Source organism: Lissotriton vulgaris, chromosome 2_1 (genome assembly GCF_964263255.1).
Source record: "Lissotriton vulgaris chromosome 2_1, aLisVul1.2, whole genome shotgun sequence".
NCBI classification, from domain to species: Eukaryota; Metazoa; Chordata; class Amphibia; order Caudata; family Salamandridae; genus Lissotriton; species Lissotriton vulgaris.
Window position 1 is genome coordinate 773,568,386 of NC_141687.1, and position 24,524 is coordinate 773,592,909.

Sequence of the window (24,524 nt, forward strand, 5' to 3'; positions counted from 1 at the left end):
CCAGCCCACCTGCACCAAATTGCTCAGGTAGGAAAAAAATAATAAGATACTCAGGTGAGAATTTGAGAAAGCTTAATTTAAATAATACCAATCATAGTTCTCACATTTATTCTCTTGATGTGGCTCATCCTAGGGGCCTTTCTAATTGTCCTGGATGTAATGTGAACATACCTCAATTTGTTGCACAGCCCATAGTAGACAGAAGACTCGAACAATCCCCTATTAGGAGGGCTGTCCCCACCTGTCCATGGAAATTTGCCTTTTTTAATGCTAGGCCCTTAGCCAAACACAGTCTAGAATTCACCTCCCTCATTAATGTGAGGAGAAAATAAATGCGATGTTTATTACTGAGGCGCGGACGGACATGGCGTCCGGACCCGATCTCGTAAAGGCCACTCCCCCGGACTATTACTGTCATACACTAAACCGACAACAGAGATGCGGGAGGTCTAGCAGTCATCTACCATAAATCCATCACATCATCTTTTAACCCGCTAGTCATTGAGGATTGTGAAGCACTTGAGTTTAGTCTCCACTTTTCACACCATTACACGTTTAGAAGCACCCTTTTATATAGAGCACCAGGCCCTAGATGCCGCTTTCCATCACAACTAAGTAGTATACTAGAAAAGGGGATTTGTACTAACTCCTATACCATTCTAGGATATTTTAATTATCACCTTCAAATGCCCTTTGACCCAGACAACCTCAATCTGCTTGACCTGATGAAAGGTGGAAATTTCGTGCAAATGGTTAAGGGTGCTACTCATCAAGCCGGTCACACTCTAGACAGCATCTTCTCAAATAATTTGCAGCTCTCCTTTACTAGGATCTTGCCATTAGTCTGGTCAGAACATTTAGCAGTCTTTTTTGAGCTCTCGGTGCCGTGCCGCACAGTACCAAATTTAGCCATAAGTCACTCCGAGAAAAGAACCTAGAACAATATTAAAAGCAGAGGATCTACAGCAAACGCTAATCGATACTATCACCCCCATTCCCAGCAATATAGATGACGCAACCAGATCATACACCAACTGGCTAAAAGCTGCAGGGGACAAGCTAGCACCTGTAAAATGCCTCAGTCACACTAGACAGTATCCCTCCTCACCATGGTATTCCAGGGAGCTGAGGGACCAAACGTTGGCCTGCAAACACCTGGAAAGAACTTGGAAGAAGGGATATAAGGAAAATGATAAAAAGGAATATAAATCTGGTCTGGCACTCTATAAACAATTACTTAAAAACACAAACAAGTTTTTTTTAGTAATAAAATCAAATCAGCCAAAAACTCTCCTAAAGAGCTCTTTAAAATAGTAAACTCTTTAGCTCATCCCCGTATTCCTCCCATTTTATCTAGTCAAGTGCTTTGTAACAATATCGCTCAATTTTTCTTTGATAAAGTTGACAGTATCTTCCAAACTTTTTCAGATTCCGCTTCCAATACCAAGACTGGTTCGATAGATTATCAGCAGGCAAATAACCCTGGTACTCTGACCTTTAATACCTTTGCCTGCCTCAACGTATCCAACACCGACAAATTATTGGAGAAAGTTAATCAGGCTCTCCTACCGACCCCTGTCCAAGCTCCATTTTAAAATTGGCAGCTGAACCTGTCGCAAAACAATTAACCTAGATCTTTAACAACTTGTTACAAGAAGGCTACTTTCCCAAAGAATGGAAACATGCTTCCATTCTGCCTCTTCTTAAGAAACCCAACTTAGATGCGAGTGATCCCTATAACTTTAGACCAATCTCCAGGCTACCCCTTCCTGCCAAACTTATAGAAAGTAATCTGAACGCCCAACGTAACAAATTTTTTCAGGACTCACAAGCCCTTGGTCCAACACAGTATGGGTTTAGAGAGGACCATAGTACAGAAACGGTGCTTCTAAAGTCCACAGAAGAAATTAGGGCCCTCCTGGATCAAGGGGGAAAGGCCGTACTGATCACGTTCGACCTGTCGGCGGCTTTTGATATGGTCCATCGCGCTTTGTTGATGGACCGATTGGACGAGTTAGCAATTAAAAACACTGCGTGGAATCTTCTTAAATAGTTTCTTACTGACAGAAGGCAAACCGCGACCTTGGATGAATTCATAGCCAAATCTTTCTTCTTGCCATGCGGGGTGCCGCAGGGCTCATCACTCACTGTTCAATGTCTATGTGTGATCACCGGCCCCCCTGATTCAGACCTTTGGGTTCACCCTAACGTCTTACCCTGATGACACCCAAATTGTGGTGACATTATTACGAGGAGTTAAATAGAAAAATGTAGTTAAATAGAAAAATGTACCTTGAGGATTTATTTTATCCCATTAATTATTCTTTATCAAGTCATAACATGTACATTGATTCATAAGGAACATACAAAACGTGGTATCTGATTCTTTGGTTTTTTATATCATATTTAAAATAAATTCAAGTCACAAATCTTTTTACAAACAGAGAAAAATAGGCAACAAAAACACTACTACATTGAATCCAGCTTTTTGGTAGTGTATAATACCGTTGGTACAATATGCATTAAACCAATAAATACATAGCGTGCTACTGAAACATCAGTCAGCTCATTCATCAGATCTTTTTGAGAATGCTGTTATCAATAATTGTAACCCAACAGTATATAGGCGTCGACGTTTCGGTCTTTAACAGAAGAATCTCTCCAAGACCATCCTCAGGACTGTGTGTTGCTCATGATATCTACAAAATATACAACATATACAGTATATTAAACCCTACCACTAGTGTCCAATATAATCGATTGTCTGCTAACATTAACCGTCACCACACCGAGTGTGACTGAACATACTAATATACACCCAATACTCACTATGTACAAAGTATGAATAACATAATCCGTTCGGAGGTATCTTAACAAGGGCAATCCAATGCCCACGTGCTCCTGTGCAAATGTGTATATGGCGATGGGTTAGATGGTTAGGCTTGAGTAAGGTTGTATTGATAGGGCATATACATATTGTAGGTTTTTGTACATTTGCACAGGAGCACGTGGGCATTGGATTGCCCTTGTTAAGATACCTCCGAACGGATTATGAAGATTCATACTTTGTACATAGTGAGTATTGGGTGTATATTAGTATGTTCAGTCACACTGGGTGTGGTGATGGTTAATGTTAGCAGACAATCGATTATATTGGACAATAGTGGTAGGGTGTAATATACTGTATATATTGTATATTTTGTAGATATCATGAGCAACACACAGTCCTGAGGATGGTCTTGGAGAGATTCTTCTGTTAAAGACCGAAACGTCGACGCCTATATACTGTTTGGGTTACAATTATTGATAACAGCATTCTCAAAAAGATCTGATGAATGAGCTGACTGATGTTTCAGTAGCACGCTATGTATATATTGGTTTAATGCATATTGTACCAACGGTATTATACACTACCAAAAAGCTGGATTCAATGTAGTAGTGTTTTTGTTGCCTATTTTTCTCTGTTTGTAAAAAGATTTGTGACTTGAATTTATTTCAAATATGATATAAAAAACCAAAGAATCAGATACCACGTTTTGTAAGTTCCTTATGAATCAATGTACATGTTATGACTTGATAAAGAATAATTAATGGGATAAAATAAATCCTCAAGGTACATTTTTCTATTTAACTTCATGTTACCCAGTTCCTTGGGGAGTAGTGGGTTGCCCTTTTTCTATGTACATTATTACGAGGAGACATACATGAAACTGCGTCTAGGTTGCAGGAATGTATGAAAGCTGTGGGAGTCTGGATGGCCCAGAATTGTTTGACGCTTAACTCCGGAAAAACAGAGGTAGTGCTCTTTGGTAACAATCCTACATTCTGGACTCCTAGTTGCTGGCTGGAGGAGATGGGAGCTCTACCCACGCCAATCAAGAAGATCAAAAATCTGGGAGTCTTGACTGACGATAAACTGAGTTTCAGGGACCAGGTTAATTAAGTTGCCTCTTCTACTTCATTCATCCTTAAATCCTGCAAAAAAATAATGCCTCTTCTGCCGAAGGATGCACAACAAACAGTAGTTTTGGCCCTTATAATGTCTAGATTAGACAATTGTAATAGTCTGTATCTCACGATCCATAAAGTGTCGATAAATAAACTACAGATGCTGCAGAATGCTGCAGCCAGACTGCTGACAGCTACACAAAAGTACAAGTCTATTTCTGCTAAAATAAAACAACTTCATTGGCTTCAAGTCAGTAAACATACTCAATTTAACCCTTTCGATGCTGATGACGAGCTCAGCTCGTCATGATGCACAGTTGAGCTGTGCTGATGACGAGCTGAGCTCGTCATGAATATAGCCTAACAGTAATTTCCAGCACAGGGGGGGAAAACGCCTAGCAGCCAAGGTGTTAAATCTCTGTGTCTGGTATTCAAAGCACTTTATGGAACCGGACCAGAGTTTAAAAAAAAAAACGCTTTCACTGGTACCTTACCAAGAGAGCACTGTGGTCAGCTGACGCAAAACTCTTTAACGTCCCTCGGGTGAAAAAAAACCACCTGGGGCGGTAGGAGCTTTACGGTCAATGCGGCTAAATCATGGAATGCCCTACCATTAGCCCTCAGACACATTCCTAACCTTCTGCCTTTTAGAAAGGCTTTAAAAACATGGCTTTTCTCTAACTGATCAGGTGTTCCGGCTCCCACCTTCTAGTCCACAGTAGGTCTTCTCGTAGCACCAGGACACCTTAGGGTATCAGTTTGCGCTCTTTAAGCATAACGAACATTAACATTACCCCCAACTTGTGCCCCAGACATTATCCTCTTCTTGGGCTTCAAATTGTTCCAATAGGGCATCCAATACCATGTCTATGGGTTGTTTATACACCCCACGGTATTCCTCCCTACATAATGCATGACTCTCAGTGAAGCCCCAGCGCTGACACCAACCCAACACGAGGGGTGCGCGCAGTATATAGCACTTACTACCCCTGACAAGACATTGTTGTGCTTTTATGCTGGGAAGCACGCTGCTCCAGGTCCCAGGGTTAGTACACATTGAGCTCCAACGCTAATTAACAAGTTTTACGAACAATTTTTGAAAAGGGAACAGAAAAGCAAAGGGTATCAAATTCGGAATGCCACAGCAGTCACACAAGTGAACTTGCTGTTGTCCCATAGTCTTCCCACCGTGCTTACACTGACGGTCAGGTGTGGGGAGTAGAGTGCTACACCTCTGGAAACGCTGCCGCGCTTCGTCGGGGGTATAACGTGCTACTACATTAATACATCTGAAAAAAATTCAATTACAAACGTCTGCTGCAGAAAAGACTTTTCGTGTGGACGGTGGACGGGTTGCGTAAAAGTGAAAACGTTCAGCAGTATCACATAAAACTGCCAAAAAAACATGCGTAGGGGGGCAATGTCAAATAATAACATGCAGTAGTCGGCCACGCTGAAGTTGTTCCGGTGTTGGCTTTTATTCTTTTATAGTTTAAGATGGTTCCTGCGTCCGAACATCCATGGGGTAGGAGTTGGGTGCCACCACCACAGTTGCTCTAAACTCGGGTTCTTCGTACTTAAAGCCGCGCTGGACGCCTGGCACACTTGTTCGACAGGAGGTGGCCCGGAGGCGGGCGCGCCAGGCCCCCTCCCGCCGGGGCCGCCCCTTCCTTCACGGCTGGTCGGCGCGGGAGGCGCGCGGGGCGGGGGAAACAGCGCGCGCGTGGCGTCCCTCCCTCCCCCTGTCGCTCAGAGTTTGGGGCGAAGATGGAGGGTTACAGGAGCTTCCTCTGCTTCCTTGCCTGCAGCCTGGTGCTGGGCTTCCTCGCCGTCCTCTTTGCCCTGGTCTGGGTCTTCCACTGGCGGGAAGGGCTCGGCTGGGACGGAGGCCTGGCCGAGTTCAACTGGCACCCCGTGCTGATGATAGCGGGCTTCATCTTCATCCAGGGCATCGGTAGGTGCGCGCCGTGCCCGGGAAGCGAGGGTCTTGGCACTCAGTAAACACATGCTGGCTGCCCTCTGCTGTGCGCCCATGCCTGCCCCGTTTGCGCCACCCCACAGCAGAGACGAGCTACTTCCCTCGAGTTTGGGTGTCTGCGTCTGTACTCTGTAGTGGAGGATGTTGAGTAACTGTCCACATTCCTCTGCCCATAGTAAATCACACATGAGTCACGGGAGCTCCTGCGTAGCTGCTGCGCCGAGCACAGCGGTGCACATCTGCACCAGTTCAAAATCGTTGCATAATGTGTTTTTTTTTAACATTAAAAGACCAGGGTGCTTGAAATAAGTGCTGCAGCTGCCAACGACGATAGAGTCAAGAAGGCGAGATGAGTCATAACACTTGCTTTTGAAAAGTTGACAAAGTTTGAAAACACTTGTTCACAGGGTTCACTTGAGTACGCATTTGTAGTGGCTCTCCATAGCAACCATGACAAAGTCACAAGGTGCTGTACACCCATGAGTTTATTTATTTGTACTAGTATGCTTTTCTTTTTGAGTCACAGGCTGAAAAACAATAATAATTAATAGCCCGTTTTTTGGGTTTAGCCTGCTAGGCAGATTTTTAGATTTGGCGTCTAAGAAATCTTTAGTCATCTCACCAGACTATTGCGTTTTTTTTTATCATACATAATATACATACTTAGAGGGGCTTTATGGTTAGAGCTCTTTAAGCATTGGTCTTTTTATGGTTGAAATCTGTTTTTATTGGTATTTTCGAAATGAAAACATGAATCGTTTCACCCACCTACAACCGCAAAGGCAAAGGTGGGAAGGTGGAGGAGGAAACAGGGCTTGAGGGAGGGAGTGGGGGCGGGGGAGGGGGTGGACCGTAACGAGACATGAGGTGGGGTATGGAGAGGGGTGGTAAGGGTGATCTCCAGCATGGTATTGTCAATGTTCTTGCTGACGCAGCATTTGATGAGTCTAGGTTCAGCCAGCTGCTAAGTCGCAATGTTCACTCCACCTGGAGGGTGGTCTCATAGCTTTCATCCTGAAGTAGTCTGAGAATTTGAAGGCATCTCCGGTGATAAGTTCCCGGAAGTCGCATGCAAGGAAACAAAAGCAGGAGGCATCCACATTTTATCAAATTGGGCCAGTTTACCATCTTTGGAGGCCATGGATTTCTCCATCCCCATGTTGTCCCACAGGCTGCAGCACCAGTCTCTGTATTCCTGGGTAGAGTCGGTGCCCCATTTTGCAGTGATAGCTTGGTTGGCGGTGTACAATGCCATTGCAGTGGCCTTCCCTTTGATGGAGTGGAGTGGGTATGGGTGTTTGGGAGGCCCAGCAAAATGTAGCTGGAAAATTCAGCAATTTCAATGTCAAATATCTAGTTAACGTCCTTCAGCACTTCCTCCCAGTATTGTATAAGTTTAGGTCGCCGCCAGAAGAGGTGGGTCAAAGTGCCTATCTGGCCACAGTGCATTCAGCAGAGCTCCGAGCTTAGCCACTTCCTTTTCGTTAGTCTCTTGGGGATGTAGTACCAATAGTGGGTCATCATTGGCAGTGTCTCTTTTCCTGCTGCGCGAGAGGAGGAGGTCCTCGTTCTTTGAAGGATGTCTGCCATCTCTTCAGCCGTATAGGTGCGATCTAACTCCCTTACCATTGTTTCTGAGCTAGGGACCTTTGAGTGACATCCAGTCTATTCAGAAAGTAGTATATTTGGGAAAGGAGACACTTGTCAAATTCAAATTCAAAAAATCTTTTATTCGATTAACGTATTGATAATCATAAAAAGTACATCATACAAGGTGAATATATTTCCATAAAAACACATTATTATATTACAAGATAAAAATATAAAAAGATTATACTATAATTCATTGTACGTGAATTGATTAATTCAGAAGATCACAAACTCAATTAGACATTATCTCCATAGCATTACGGGTAGTTAAGCATGATTTTAGAAAAAGCACTACGTTCTTTGCCACATATTGTGAATCTAGGTGCTGAAGAGCTAAAAATGCCGGACGACAAGTTCTCAGCCCCATTTGGCGCAACAGTGGAATGATCCAACGTTTACGTGATTGGTTATAGTAATGACAAAACAGAACAATGTGCATAGTCGTTTGGGGCGAGACTTGATCACACGGACATTTGACTAGGTCTTGTGACCAGTTTGACTTAGTAGGAAATGTGACAAGGTGAAAAAACAAATTAAAACGAAACCTTGTTAATAGGTATTTTTCATAGTTCGATAAATAAAAAATGAGATAGGACTGGATACCAGGAGAAACTTGGACCGACAGAACTTGCACATTGGTTTGTTTAACTACTTTACAAGAAAGGCGCAGTTCTCTTAGGTGGGTGAAGCATTGGTTTTTTAATGCATTTCTGCTTATTTCTACTGTGGAAGGAGGATCCGTGAAGTAATGTGTAAGGTTCAGGTCCTTCAAAAAGTTAAAAACATACATCAACCAGGGAATTTTCTTCCAGGACATCATCTTTAAACAATCTGAGATCAGGGCACGTGTTAGATGGCATTGGGGTTTGCTCCAAATACGGTGCCATAAGAGGATTGGTTGACATTTGGTGTTATCTGTGAGATAGTCAATACCAAGCTCAATATGGCAGCCGTAGATTGGAGCGCTCTGCGGGAGTGCCAGTAGGTATTTTATAAAACCGTTTTGGATTTTTTGTAGATCTTCAGTGTTTACGTAGCCCCAAACACCTGTGCAATATGTTGCAATGCTATGACATTTGGCTTTATAAATTTTGAGCAACTCGGATGGAGCAGGTTTGCCCAATTTTCTGGAGAAGGAGACAAGCGCGGAGGATGCTCTCTGGTAGAGCAGTTTCCTGCTTGCCGTTGCCCTTTTCCAGGTTAATTGGTCATCGATTAAAATACCTAAATAGGGATATTCCCTAGTTCGTTCCAATTTGGTTTGTTCAATGTACACATGTTTGGGATTTTTAACCTTCGGTCCTGTATACATGACAAAGGTCTTACTTTTGTTTACTTTTAGACCCAAGGAAAGCATATAGTTACAATATTTATCCAGTTGTTTTTGCAGCTGTACTAGAGTTCGGGCTAAAATAACGGAGTCATCAGCATAGAGTAATGCTGGGATAGGGTGTTGGTTGATGGTAGGTAGGTCCTGGCTCCCTTCGAGCATGGCTATTTCCAGCCCGTTAGTGTATAAATTAAACAAAAAGGGAGCCAGGACACAGCCCTGTCTGACGCCTCGTGGTATAGAGAATGAGGGTGTTAATTCTCCACCTATCCCGTATCTTACACAAGCTGATGCATCAGAATAAAGTTCTCGCAGAAACTTGATAAGTGGGGGATCGACGCCCAATTCCTCCAAAATAGACCACAACCTGGCGTGTATTACGCAATCAAACGCCGCACTGAGGTCGACGTAGACCATGTACAGATTGCCCCGTTTTACTCCCACATACTTGCCTATTAAAAGGGTTAAATTTAAGGCCTGTTCAACGGTACCAAGTCCCTCCTGGAAACCATACTGGAGGTCGGTAATGATGTTCTTCTCGGTCGCCCAATCCTGGAGTCGTTCCAGGATTAGGCGTCCCGCGACCTTCCCCATTGAATCCAGGAGGGAGATGGGCCTGTAACAGGCCGGGTTGTTTCTGTCGCCCTTTTTAAAGATTGGAAGGAGTATGGAGGAGGACCAAGAGTCCAAAAGACCTATTTTTGATACTGCCACCATCACCTGGGTGACGATTGGGGACCATAGGTCAATAATGGTGACAAAAATATCAAGAGGGACTCCGTCGGGGCCAGGGGCCTTTCCGGTTTTAGAGGAGGTTAACGCGTGGATGATCTCACTAAGAGTAAAGTGGAGATCTATTGGAAATACCTCCGTTCTGGGGGAATCAGCTGCCGATTTAACCTGAGCGACGCAAGCAGAGGGGGGGTCACTAAAGATCTTGGAGAAGTGAGTCACCCACTCGTCTGCAGTCACAGCCACATCCAAATGCTGATGCTAGTTTGCTTCAGCCAGGAAGGGGGATTTAACTACCTGCCAGAACTGGGAGCAGTCCTTGCTGCGGCAGCTCGCGTGTAGTTGGGCCCACAGTTTTTTCTTATGGTCTTGTTTACAATTAATTTGGGCCTGTTTATATTCGGATCTAAGTTTAGCTACTTCAATTTTATCTCTAACTGGATTATGTAAAGCCTTCTTTAATGCAGTTAATGCTTTACGACAAGCCGAGTTAAACCATCTTGGGGCTGGCTGGTTCCCTGTTTTATGGTGGCGAAGTAATGCAGCCTGAATGACTTTTAGGATCTACCAGAAGCTAGATATAATTTGCTCGGGGGAGGAGTCTTCCGCCAGACAGGTATTTATCCATGGGAGTGCCTTGGATATAACCTTCTTGGTAATTGTTGTAGGATCGATCTTTGACCAATTCACGGAAAAACCGTTAGTTCTATCCATGGTCGGAGATTTTTGGGTCAGTAGGCTCTTCCTAATGGGGTAGGAGTAGCTTGAGGTTAGCTTGAGAGTAATGCTGTTAGGAAAATGATCACCTGCAACTTCTGAACCAGTGGTAAACTGAAGAAGTTTGCCCTTTAAAAAATAGGAGCATAGGATAAAATCTATGGTGGTTGAACAACCCCTTCCGTGGAAAGTAGGTCTAAAATCTACAGGGGGGTCAGCAAGTTCGTTTGCGTACATCAGTTCTAGCGAAGTAAGACTGTCGTTGAGAGAGTCACCTAGATGGGAATGGGTGAAGTGTGTCAATGGGCAGTCTTGTTCATCTAGAAGGCCGCAAGTGCCTTTTTTATAACTAACACACAATGGTACATTAAAATCCCCTCCCCATATTACATTACAGGCAGATGGTAGAAGCTTAAGACATTGTTCATTTATAAGATGGGAAATTTCAGAAACAGTTTTAATACAGTCCACTGGGGATAAATTGTTATAAAAATTAATAAAACAGTATGACGTACCATCAATAAAAATAATCAGTAAGATCTGATAATTCGGGGTACTATGAAGGATGGAAATATTCCTTACTGCCAGGTTATTAGAGATATATATTACTAGGCCTCCCATGGGTCTACCGTGGGTGGTGGCACACGCTGGGGAGTGGAAAGTTTTATAGCCTTGTAGATGTAATGGGTCGACTGCCCAGGTCTCCTGCAAGCAAATTATCTGGTGGATAGATACAAATTCTAGCCAGGATTTAAGTGAAAACTTTGATCGGAGACCCGCTACGTTCCAGAATAATACAGATACTAGCAAGATCGACGAAGTTATGGTATCTTGTGCTGGACTTCCTGGGTGTGGCGAGGTTTGGAGGGAGAGGTATTTATCATCATTTTTACCAGGGTGGGGCGGGATTTCTGTACATGATGGTAACACAAGACTGGGGGATGGGTTCAAGGATAGTGGAGGTCTAGGTGTATTGGGTGGTGGTGAACCTAGAGAGGGGGGGTTCCTGCTATCATGAATGTTGGTCGATGGTGGTCAATCCACCATCTCCAAACACTCAAATCTGTTGTACGTAGGGACACCCCTCCAATCAAAGGGTGGTGTGGTGTCTCTGCCTCCTTGTCCCGACCAATCTGTCCAATCTGATCTTCTATTCCAGCTTCCCACCTGAGTCCAGTTCCACTCGGGACCAGGGTCATAGCGGTTAGCTGGGGGATAGAAGAAGGACAATCTTTTTGTACCTATTCCTTCTGAGGATAAGTGGGGGCCCCAGGAGGAGATGTGTTCGACCGTTTGAGGGTCTTCAAAATTAATTATTACACAATCTCCGGGAATTATTTTTAACTCTTTCCCTACCCAAGGGACCCTTCGAACTGAAGTAACTCTATTGTTGGTATAAGGAGGAAGGGGCCTGTTGGTTGATAGCCAATGTAACACTTTGTTTTTTAAGGACCATCCTGGTTCCTCTAAGTTTGGATTCAGCTCAGGAACCCCGGTCATGATGACAACAAATGGAGTTGCTTCCGGGGGAAGGTGGACTGAGCGGGCTCCATTGCGTTTAGTGTTATAAGCAGCATTTTTTGTAGCTGGTGTTTTTGATGGGTTCGTTGTATGAGGTAAAGTACGGGTAGGAACTGGTACCAGGGGAGGGGCTGGGAGTGAAGGTGTGGCAGGGACCTTTTTTGCAGCGTTAGATGGTAGCGTTTGCTGCACAGTTATGGATAAGGGTTTTTGATGGACTACCGCTGTGGTAGTCACAGTTTTGGGCGCTTGGGGTGTTTGATGAGTGGTAGGTACCCCTTTTTTGATGGATTTTGAGTTAAGTGTTTGAACCACAGGGGGGTAGGGATTGAGGTCTTTTTAGTCTTTAGATCGGATGATAGTGATGCTAAGGTTTTTTCAATTTTGGCGAGAGTTAGCTCAATGGGTTTCATATATAATTTAATTAGTGCCTCTAGAGAAACCAGTAAATGAGTATCCTGAGTGCAAGGGTCCTGCCCACTACCCACTTTACCACTAAGATTAGGGTTGGGAATATCAGATGAAAGATTGATAATATCTGACGTTATAAAACTAGTCTGTTGCTGAGGTAGCGATAGATGACTTGTACCTTGCTTAGGGAGAGGGGGTTGAGCAGTGAGTTGAATCGGGGATCCTTGTTGAGACTGTGGATTGGTTTTCTGGGGTGAGTTCTTTTTCTGGGGTGTGTTCTTTTTCCCTTTTCTCCCCTTTCTTTTTTTCGGTATAGCTCCCTCCCTCTGGGCTCTAGTGTTTGGAGAGTGAAAATCCTCATCTGTTGGGTTTGTAAAGAGAGTCGGGGTTCTCTCGATTGATAAAGGTGATTGAAGTTGAGGAGAGTGTGATAATTGTGTAGCTGAAAGATCGATTGATACTGACAGGTCCACGGTGCCCGGGACCATGAGTGACTCTAGCGGTGCACAAGTGTCTAAGTTGCGCAATGGGGTTTTAGCTGCAGCCAATAGCCCCAGGGAGGAGCGTTTGGCTATGGCTAGGTCCTGCGAGACCCTCCTTTCTAACAAAAGGACGCCTTGATTTATGGCGTCATTTGCCCTTGCAATGAATTGATCAATTGGGCCTATTGTCTGAGCGGCATGAGATGGTTTGCTGCTTCTGGTAGTTCTTGGTGACATACTTTCAGTTAGGATAAACAAGAGTCAGTAAGCTAATATAGAACACCAGCACACAGCAGGGCAAAGATAGGTGAATTACCGTGTGGTAGGAAAATAGGGGAAACTGTCAATAAGGTGGCCCAGTCCAGTCCTGCCCGGTCTTGAACGGGCTTAGACGGGCCCGCCCTTGGCCCGGGGTCCCGCTCGCGTCCCGCGAGACGGAGGTGACGCTGGATTTAAGCGCCTCCTGGCGCGCAAAAGTCGCGGTTTGTGCCGCTGAGGATGCTGGGTGTTGTAGTCCTCTTGCCCCACACCGCGCTCCGCTCGGCGGCCAGACCCCGGGTTGGAAGAGGAGTCAGGCGGCGGGAGGCGGGTGGGTGAAGACACAGGTTTGTAGCAATCCTGTTGGCCTCCAAAAGTCTGAAAAAGGACCTGGACACAGTGATTCGTGTGGCAGAAGGTTCCCACTTGTCATCCGGTTTGGTAATGAGCCGTTTCTCGAACTTTGTGAGCGGTCTGCTGGCCATGGGAGGAATATGGGGTTGGGTGACCCAGTGGTGGATGGCGGTGTAGCTCCAGTGTTCCGTCTCAGGGAGACCAAAGAAGTTGCTTAAGCGGGAAAGTCTAGGAGGCCCTTGTGGTCATAGAAGTCACAGATTCTTTTGCAGTTGGCATCCTGCCAGATTTGGAAGGTCGTGTCGCTTAAAGCGGGGAGGATGCTGTGTTATTGATGATGGAGGTAAGGGACGAGATGTTTGTGGAGAGGTCCATCAGAGTTTTAATGCTGTCCTAGACCGCAATTGTGACCCTTGTTATTGGGGATACATAGACTCAAGGCCTTCGCTGTCAATTAACGAGCCAGGGGATCTTTCAAATGTGAAGACCGGCTATGGCTTGGTCCATGAAGCACTAGTGTTTTTCAGTGAGTGGCCTATTCATTTGCTCCATGTAGCACTGTGTCTAAGAGGTCAGTATTGTTGCGTTCTACCATCTTTTCCAGAGAGGGGCACACCTTAAGTCCAAGATAGGGGATCCAGTATTTTGCCCAGGATATTTGGAAATGCTGTTCCAGGATGAGGCGGTCACACTAGCATCATGAGGTTAAGCTTGTGCGACTTTTGGATATGAACCTTAAAGCCGGAGATCGCTCCAAAGTCCTTTAATGTTTCCTTTCAGACCCTCTCAGCTAATGGTTCCATGTAAGGGGCAAAGAGTATCAGGGATTGGGGACTCTCCTGTCTAGTGCTAGCTCGGGTTTCTCCAACAAGTAGCTTGTGAGCTACTACTGCTAGCTCTCCAGCTACCTGGAAGTAGCTATCCAGTGTGCAGCCAACTGTACAAACTTAGAACCTATTGCTTGGCTGAAATAATTAACATATACCAAAATTGAGAGAGTGCATTTGAGATGAAAATGTGTTTATTTTCAGAACTCGTGAACTGATATTTTAAGGAAAATGGCTGAATTTCCAAAATATATTTAAAGCTGATAATTGAGTGTTCAAACATGTGGCATTGAGGAAACGTTTTACAAATGTGTTTACCTTGGTAGTAGAGGCATTTCAGTTATGGCTTACCAATGTAGAGACTGTTTATACTGACAAAGCCTCTTTAGGTCTCGCCTGAGCCAGTGCGCATGAGGCTTTTAGTAAGGGCTTTTAACCCATTCCGTGCCGTCTGACGTCACAGTGGGTGTGTGTGGAGGATGGCCGGGGGCCGTGCAAAACACGCCGACTCCATAAATCACCCGAACCGCGGCGGGTTAAACTCTAAACACACGCTCGGGCATGTGCTTTTTTTTATCACCCACAATTGGCCTTGGCATGCGTCTTTTTAAGAAAGAGAGAACGCAATTGGTCCAAGGCGGGTGCATGTACTGCCTTCTCTGTCCCCTGGCCTAGGGTGGTCGGGAGTGAGCAGCAGCACCATCTGTTTCCAATTATCGGGCCCGCATATTGCGGTCGTGTTAATTGGAAACAGATGGCAGTCAGCGCTGGTCGCACTTGTTATCTTGTTTTGTTCCTCATGTTTTGATGTAGATATGCAAAGTCCTACACACTCATGCTATATGGGTTAATTGTACTGGTTTGGACGCGCCTCTGTGTTGCAAAAACACACTCAAATACAACTATACAGAGGAAAGAAGAAAACCAGACGAAAAGGGAATACATTATATAAACTAGAATAAATGTGCACATTGAAATACATAAATGCATTCTCTCAGACAAGTGTGCGCAACCATACAACTGACCACGTTTGTACCTTCCTGAGAGTACAGTTGAATTTCATTATTTAAGTCGTGTCGGCGGCGCCCCAGGCCCGTCCCCAAAGCACAGCCCTGCCCTGGAGCCACCACGTATGATTTATTAAACACCACCGCACACCGGTGCTCTGCCGGGCAGGCCTTCGCTTATGCGGAAAACAGAAGTGTTGCCTGGTGAGGGGGCCTACCTTCGGACGCTGAACACACCTGAGCTCTAGCGGGCAAACTTTATGACATTTTAACCAGGGCATCAAGGGAGTTATCTGTTTAGTACTGATAATACTCAAAACAGGATTGGATTAAAAAAAATGCGGCCTACTTCTGGTGTGCGATGACATTTATTTTATCCAGGTGGAAAACACATCAGGAAGTTTCACTGGCATTGCATACCTAATTGGTAAAGGGAACATTTCAAAAACCTCTTTTTAAAATTTTATCTAACTGTTTAACATAGCTAAATCCTGGTTTGTGTCACCGAATGTGTATGTATATTCAAATACAGGTTGTTTTGGTGCAGGAGCCGCCGCTGGGAGTCGCAGAAAGTGTGTGTCTTTGTCGTATTACGGTGCGCTTTCGTTGTTCTTTTCGGCCTAATCCATATAATTGTTATAGCGCCGAAAACCATAGGCATTCAGCCCTATAATGATCTTTCTGCCTCTCTGTGAATTTTTTGCATCCTGCCGGCCCACACCATGAAGGGAGTGGGTGTGAAGTGGCCTGTACTTGCCACAGACGGATTTAGAACCTCGCCTGTAGCTGTCCGTGACTTCGCCATCTCGTACACACATCAGATATCTTGAAGTCATAAATAAGGTGTTTCGGAAAAGTAGAGATGTCTGTGAACCACTTGTTGTTTGACACAGACACATTAACTTAATAATAGCTCTCACTGGCGGAATTCATAAGGCCAGGGAACGAAGACACGTTCTCTGAAATGTGAAAACATTTGTGTTTTTTAACTTAATAAATGAAATCGCGAGTAAATTGTTAATTCGCCTGGTTAACTGGGACACCCTACAGGACAAATTGTTTACTTTATAAATTCACAACCCTGACAGTTTCCTGCAAGGCCCAGATTAAAAACAACTCCATAAAATTAAAGCCATATGCAGTGTTGACCACTTGAAAGCGTGCTTGCAAGAGGTCTATTGTGCACGTTGGGGCATTCTTTGTAAAACCCAAGGACCAAGCGATTGTAAATACAAGGCTGCGAACTTGAACCGGACCACATCATGCACGAAAACAAGAAGTGACATAAGAAACGTTTCCGGTGAATGCGCGCTACATTGCCGGAATAGCTGCAGATTTCGAAGTGCATTTTCATTTCTTTTTTATAGGGTCAAACATGTATGTTATATTGTTTAAAACAAAATAACCGCTTTAAAGAAAAATAAACATGTTCTGACTCGCTCAACCCAGTAGTGCTTTATTAAACCAATTTAATCAGATCCTCGTGCACTTCCCTGCTCAACTCCCCTCTGCCTTTACTCTATCACACCTCCCCATATTAAAACTCATTTCACACTGTTTATCTCTACGCATACAAAAACAGTCAACATAGGCATCAACATGATGCACAGCTGCCACAATGCTCTACAACATAGCCAAACGTTTGGCTAAACACATAAGGTCTCAAAGGCGAGACCTATTGGCCATGCCAATGCTGGTTTACATTACTGCTGGCAACCATGCCTGATGCACCAAGGTGATTGCTGGTATTAAACTGCTAGAAACCTTGTATATGGTGGCCTCTGTTACAATGCTAATAATATTAGTAGCTCTCAATGAGTTTCGTTGAACATAAGTAGCTCTCATTACAGAAAAGATTAGCGACCCCTGTTTGAGCTATAGAAGTGCAGGTGAAATGTGGTTGTTTAACTGTACATGAGCTATGCAGCTACTTTGCAACCATGTGTGGAATCCCAGGCCCAGGCCTGTCCGGTCCAAAACTTGCCGAATGTCATTGTACTCTATCGAACTCTCTTTCTGAATCCATCGAAAGGAAGTGTTGTCGAGTGTGAGTGCGTCACTTAGTCAATGAGGTTAGTGTTGTCAGTGTAGCTATGTTCTGGGATAAACTTGATTTGGTCTGAGTCAACAAATCTCTGCATGTAGGTATTGAAGCTTGCCACCAGGGTTCTCATAAAAAGCTTGGCATCTATGTCGAGTAGGGCTATCAGGCGGTAAGAAGGACATAGCGGCCTGATATCTGCCTCTAGGAAGAGTGCCTCTGTTCTGGAAAGGCATAAAGTGTGTATGTAGGAGAGGTAGGTGTCCATGTGTAGTGTGTCTGTTGCTTCCATTGTTTAAAGGTCAGGGTAAAAGTGTTCCCATGCTTGTGCTATGTCGTGGTTGGTGCAGGCCATGTAGCCTGTTTGGGACTGTATCTCCTGAATTTTGTTGTTTTGTGTGTCTGGTCTCAAATCTTATTTGCTAAGAGTTGTTCCCTTTGTTTCTTCCGCCATAAAATCAATGTTTAGTACAGAGGAGGGCTAGTTCGGTTTGCTCTATACCAAGAACCCTAAGCTGCTTACGGGAAAGGGTCAGGTGGAGTCACACACTTGATGGGAGCCAGTTTGTTTGTGTACCTCTTCTAGTTCCCGCACTTGGTTCTTCAGGGTGGCCCACTTGTCCTTTCTGATCCAATTCACTCTAGCCAATATGGCTATGAAAGCACCTTGCAACACTGCCTTTAAGGCGTCCCATGGTAGTGCAATTGGAGTGTCTGGTAGTCATTCGCCTGTAGATAGTGGCAGATCACCTCGCTCACATCCTTAACTATAGATGCGCATGAGAGAAGAGTGTGGTTGGGACGCCATGTTTTACAAGGGGTCGTAATCTCAGGGAAATGCAACATAAGTGTGAAAGAGCTTGGTCCTAAAAGGTAGAGACCTCTGTCTGCGGTGATGCTGGCTATTGCAAGGTGGGAGGATAGCAGGAAATAGTCTAGGCAGGCATATAACTGGTGGGAGGCTGAGAAGAAAGAGTACTCTGTCATAGTGGCATATTTTGCCTGTCGGATATCTATTAGGCCCCCCCCCCCCCCAGCCAACATTGTCCCTCTTCCGTACATGCCCCTGTCTGTCCCAGGCTCTAGCTTGTTCGGTCTAGGTCAGCATCTAAGATAGAATAGACTATTCTAATGTCTGCATCTGGGTAGGAGGTGACTAAGTCGAGGGCTTGGATTAGTAAGCGTTCTTGTTGTTCATTAAGAGAGTAGACCGTGGCAAGCATGAAGGTGTATGTCAGGAGGGGGAGTCGCAAAGCTAGCAGTCTGCCCATGACTTCCGCTTGAGTCTGCAGCACTGGCCCCTGGAATTTGGAGGCAAGGAGCATTGCCACCCCTGCTCTCTTACTGGGACCGGATGAAAATTATTTGCTGTTGAACCAGCGTGATTTTAGCAGCCCCCCGTCTTTTTTCAGGAGCTGCATTTCTTGTAGGAGGCATATTTTACAACCTTATTCTTTGAGACTCGACAACAGTGCCTGTCGTTTATTGGGGGTGTGAGACCCCAGGCATTTAATCTGAGTATTTTAATCATAGAGGGTAGTGGGTAGGGTTAGATGTGTGGTACAGGCGTGGGTAGTTATCACCCCTGTGTGGAGTGACGTGGGGCTGATAGTGCAGTTGCCGTCAGATACTGGAGAGGATCCCAGTAAAGATTGGATAGAGGGGGGTGGAAGGTGTAACTAGGGGTATATAACTGAGCAGTTCCCATCATTGTGGATTGTAGTGTAATGTGGTGGGAAGTCGTGTCTAAGGGGAGGTGGTTGATATGGCAAAGCAAAAATAAAGGCTCCCCGCTAACTCATCGTGGTTTGCATGTTGAGCTGTCTGTAGTTTGTTGAAAAGAAGGGCGGGGAGTTAGACAGGTTAGAATGAGATTAAGGTCCCGAGAATATTGGGGCACATGTTTAGTCTGACTGTTGTTCCTGGTTATCTTCTTGGTGCTGGATATGGCAGAGTAGTGCTTTCAGCAGCCGACGGATTGCATGGTCAAGTGTGGGGGTTGTGGCTTTCTTGTTTAGTACCCTGCTTCAACTAAGGCAAGTCCAAGGCGTGCATTGGTTATTGTGAGGGTTCGGGGTGTGTTCCAATCCTAGGACGGAGCAGGCCTCTACCATCATTTTAACCATATGTGTTTTCTTCTTCCAGAGTAAAATCAAACGGACTGGGTGGCTCCATTGATATTTGACTCCTCTTTCGCGGAGGAACACTGTGGCGGCCCTGAAATAGTGCCGGCGTTAGAGGGTGGTGGGGAATTGGTCCTAGTATAGTCAGATTTTTGCACCTTCGAATTGGATAATTGGTAATACACCCCATGGAAGTACTTAAACTGAATGAGTCTATATCTGGTGGACACTGCAGCGTACCGAGGGCTAGCCAGGGCTTCGGCCCAGTCCTCCTCTGTGAGGGTCGACAGGTCGGCTGCCCAAGCCTCTCTGGTTTTGTGGATAGTGGTCTTGATGTGTGTATTGAGTGTCTGGTAAATTTGCCTGATTTTGCGATTCCCCAATGTCTCCCATCAGTAGGCGGCCCTCCAACGGATGGAACTCAGGCTGGGTCTCCAGTTGTTGAATCAGGGGGTCCAAAGCATGTTGGAGTTGCAGAAAACGGTGGAATTGGGATTTATGAAGATAGTAATCCGATTGTAGTCTTTGAAAGGATTTAAGCGTGTAAGCGTGGACATCAGCCGCAGCAATGCGCCCGCAGTACGTAGATTGAGTACACGTGGAAAGCATGATCTGAATCACTCCCCCTGCCATAGAAACCTGTTCAGAAGTGCATTGAGTTGGGTGAACCATGATGAAGGGATAGGGTGAGGAAAGTTTTGAAGCCGATAAAGTGGGCTTGGTAGGGACACCATTTTAAAAATCGCGGACCTAGAGTGGTAACTCGGACCAAATAGTCGTCTCATTGCAGACCACAGGAAGCAGTGGAGCGATATTATGTGTCCAGCAGACCGTGGCACACAGAGAGTTAAACAAAAAAAACAGGTACTTGAAGCCCGTGGCAGCAATAGCCAGTGCCGAAGCCCAGGCCTGACTCTTCTGTTCCCCCTAGATCGGAAACAATATGGATTCGGATGTATTGGCGTTCAGCCCAGTGGTTTCACCATAGACTCGAAGAATTTGAAGAACCCAGGGCCTGAGAACCAAGGATCTGACATGAAGAAAAGAGCATCGTATGCATAAAGCATTATTCTATCGGAGTACTCCTGTGTCCAGTCTAGCCCCCTAGTGACGGGATCTCAACTGCGCCAGGGGTTCTATCACTAAGGTAAACAAGAGAGGGGACAGGGGGCATCCCTGCCTTGTGCCCCGGGGGATGGGAAAGGGGGCGGAACTGTATCCTGCGGCGCTCACCGACGCTGTGAAGTTTGTATGCAGCAGCCGTGTATACGCTATGAATCGAGGACCTAGATTTACGGCCTCGAGGAGCTTGAAGAGGCAGGTCCAGCTCAGGGAGTCGAATGCTTCATTAATATCGGCGAGTAAGACGGCCTCCGGGCGACCTAGGCCAAACGCTCCCGCAATAGCATTGTGAACTCGCCTAATGTTGTGTCTAGTGGAGCAGTCTGGCATAAAGCCAGACTTGGTCAGGGTCCACAAGGTCTGAAATGCAAGAGGGGAGGCGGTCAGCCAGGACTTTACCCAGGAGCTAATGCTCAAAATTCAGCAGTGACATAGGACGATACGAGGCTGGGTCTTTGGAAGGACGACCGGGTTATGATGGCTTATTTTTGACGATTGTGGTAGATGCACGTTAGGATGTCCTGCAATACGTTTCTTGTAGAAATAGGCGTAGTACATAGACTTCCAGGCACCGTCATCGGCCGCAAGGAGCGCATCCCGGATTTGGAATATTGGAGTTGTGGGACCTGCTCTCAAAGTCTATTTGTAGAGTTGTATTTTGCTCATGGAGCTCCAGTAGTTTGCATCTATTGGACTCATGTTCCTACTCCTTAGCTTTGCTACTGTGCTCCAGGTAGTCCACCCGCTGTCCAACCTTCGCCAGGTCACTCTTAACCTCTTTGAGGTCAGTGGCTACCTCTGCCCAAAGTGCTGTGATGTCCTCCCTCAGCCCACCAATCAGCAATTCTATATATGCGTTTGTAATGGGGGCATCTAGTTGATGATTAGGGGGACCCGGTTAGTAGGTGAGGTGTCTCGTAATAACACTCTTTTCTTGGCCTGTGATATCACCAGCAGGTGTTTCAGAATGGAATTTTTTTGCCCCTATGGACCACAATAGCTTTGGGGGGGGCAGTTGCTCGAGTGTCGACCCGAGGCTTTAGCGGAGAGGGTGGTAATTTAGTCTTGCCTTTTTCACAAATAATAATAAAATGCATGGCACAACTCAGAGGGTTGTTGTTTAAAATCATCATCACCACTAAAACAGCCATGAGCGAAGGTTTTTAAATTAAAAAAATATATATATTACAAGCATATGCCAGCCACATGTAGGTAAGCTTGCATGCACCATTTCATTGAAGAATATCAAAAGAAACATTTAGTTAGTCAGTTACAGGGTTCGTGTTACAAACATCCTGCCACATAAAATGAATTATTCTGAGCTAATCCAAATTAAGCGATTATGGTCTTACTATGTATCTAATGTGATCAATGCATAGATTTTTTTTTTTTTTTTTTAGTACCAAAAATCCAATAGGGATTAATTACATCACTCACAAATGGCAATTAGAATAAAACAAATTCCTGGTTGTCTTTGACATATGTGTGAAATGAATCTCTATATATGAGTGTCCATAAAATAAAAAATATAGGCCAGGATTGGAACCCAAATTGTCAAAGAACATGCAGACTAGATGTCAATGTTGCTGTCTCCAGTCTTTTCTGTATTTGACACCAACCTAGTTTCTAAGTGGCATAGTGCAAAATGGTATGCATCAGTCACTATACCAGTAGAATGAGCAGAGGAACAACACGAGGAAAATAATCATAAGTACACCCAAAAACCATGTATGTGCATAGTATCTACAATACAGCTAATGGTGCCTCCATTAGTGTTTTTTATGCTACATTGTATTTTCCTAGTCTTCTGAGGGGTTGTTGCGGTTCTATAAGGTGGTATCAGACATTTAGGTGAAGAGATTTTTTATTTTTGTATTCCTTTTTAGGGCTCGGGCCTGCCGTACACTGGGCAGCAGTGTCGCGCAGTGAGTGTCCTTTTCCCGGCGTTTTGAAAATGGACCTGGAAATTCCACGTAGCTCGTGCGTGTTATTTCCAAGGTCCATTTTCATTGGCCTTCGCGTGTGTGCTGTTTTTTAACAGAACACGCAATAGGCCATAGGCGGTCGTGTAGCTCCGCCTATGGCTTATTGGTGTCTGTTACATGCACGAAAGGCCATATGTTTTGAATTGTCGGGCTTGACAGCCGCGATAATTCAAAACATATGCTTGCAGTGCCACGCGCACCACTCGCGGGTTTTCTTTTTTTTTTATATGGAACTTTAAAAGGCTGAAACCGCCTTTGTTGGTGGAAACAGATGGCTCGCTCGATTAAATGACGCCGCCGTTTCGAATATTTTGATTTTCCTCACACTTGGTCTTTTCAGTGATGGCTCTGTGGATTACAGCGGAGTCTCGTGAGATTGTGCTCTTGTAAAAATAACCCGCTGCATATAATGCTGTCATCACCTCCGGAGTGCTTTCCTCTCGTCTGTCATTTGTGTGGTGAATTTTGCCAGGCACAGTTGAAAGAATTAAATTACCTTTATTTTTTTGCGTGACTTTTAACACTCCACTCTTAAGTCAGTTATGCCCCCCCCGTCTTGTTACGCCACATCCTCTGCTCCTGAGCCCTAGCCCTGTATCCACAACCCTCAATGAGCCTCTAATAATTCGTAAGCTCTCCCCTTTCCACGACCACCCGCCGCAGGCTGCGCACCTCTCCACACATCTCCTGCAACCCTGTCTCACTCCGTGCCCAGCATGCCGACCTAGAATTGCAAACGTACTCCTCAACATTACTCTTGCCACTGTCGTAAATACCGCCAATATACCCTTCCAGGAAAACCATGCTTCGGACTTTAATATCTTGCTTATTACGCTCTTACTGCCAATATGAGGAGTGGGATCCTTGGGTGGAAGGGCATCCAGTATAAGTGCACTCCCCCTTCCACCCCAAACCCAAACTCAAATAAATCCGAGACCTATTGCATTTCCAATGCTTGTTATGTTTTGCCATATGCTTTCATTAAAAAAAATTAACAATTGCATCAATTTTACAATGTTAAGGCGTTTGGTTTAGCCAATGCTTGTTTCTTATGGGGCTTGATAATGAAGACCCAGCAGTTTCGTTTTGCTGTAAATAATGGGTGTAGTATTACCTAACATAGTTGTATTTCGTTTATTGGCCTCAAAAAGGTGGACAGCTGAGTTGGACCTGCCAGTCTTTAAATGTGACAGCAAGTGCTTAACCTGTTGAACTGTCTTCTCGGCTCACCAATTTAAGTTACAGCCCTGATAGATCAAATTAATTACCAGTCAAAATCCAGAAATGAAGATTCAGTTCTGTACATACCTAATGCAGAGAAATCTTGAACATGGGTGCTTGTGAGACAGTTTAGTGTGTAGAATCTTCTGGAGTAGTTTAGCAGGACTACAGTTGAACTCTAGGCTTAGGCAGCACAACCGTAGGGAATACAACAAGCGCATAATAGTTAATTCAGATACAATTTTTTTTAAAAAGTTCTTTTATTTTAAAAAGTTTATTTAGTGTTTTTATAGTACACATATGTTACTTAGCAGGCACCTTGCACACTAACTTGCACCTTGGCACAGAAAGAGATCTCCAGGAGAGTGTAGAATCCTTCTAAGTATTTGGAGTCTGATCTCAAACAAGATTGGCTGGTCCCAACAGCTTGGTTGATTGGGCTATTCCTGTGGGGTTGGTTCAAGGGGGAGTGAATCCGTAACAAAGCAGTTTTAGGACTCTGTCAGGGACTGTCCGGGACTATGTGGGTAAAACAGTCAGGGACTTGGGCAATGACTGGGAACTGGGTAGAAAACGTACACAGAAAGAGTAGTACAGCGCTTCCCAGGATCATACAGGGAGTCAGAGGAGAACAAGCATTGGAAATGCAATAGGTCTCGCAGCATTAGAGTTAGTGCTTTTAGAATTGTTTATGGGTTTTTTTTGTAAATCTTTAGCATTTTTGTTTCCTGTAGCCAATGCTAAAGAATTTCAAATAAAAAAAGCCATAAACAATTCTAAAAGCTCTAACTCAAATGCTCCGAGACCTATTGCACTG

The 24,524-nt window shown here is 44.8% G+C and overlaps 1 protein-coding gene across 1 annotated transcript in view; it reads left to right on the forward strand.

Moving 5' to 3' along the window:
- The first annotated feature begins 5,645 nt into the window (after positions 1–5,645).
- CYBRD1 (cytochrome b reductase 1) overlaps positions 5,646–24,524 on the forward strand; it is a 144,222-nt gene continuing 125,343 nt past the window's right edge. The window contains exon 1 of the mRNA XM_086956120.1: positions 5,646–5,902. Within this exon, the coding sequence (XP_086812246.1) occupies positions 5,716–5,902 (187 nt within the window). The 5' untranslated portion in view covers positions 5,646–5,715. The remainder of the gene's footprint in view (positions 5,903–24,524) is intronic.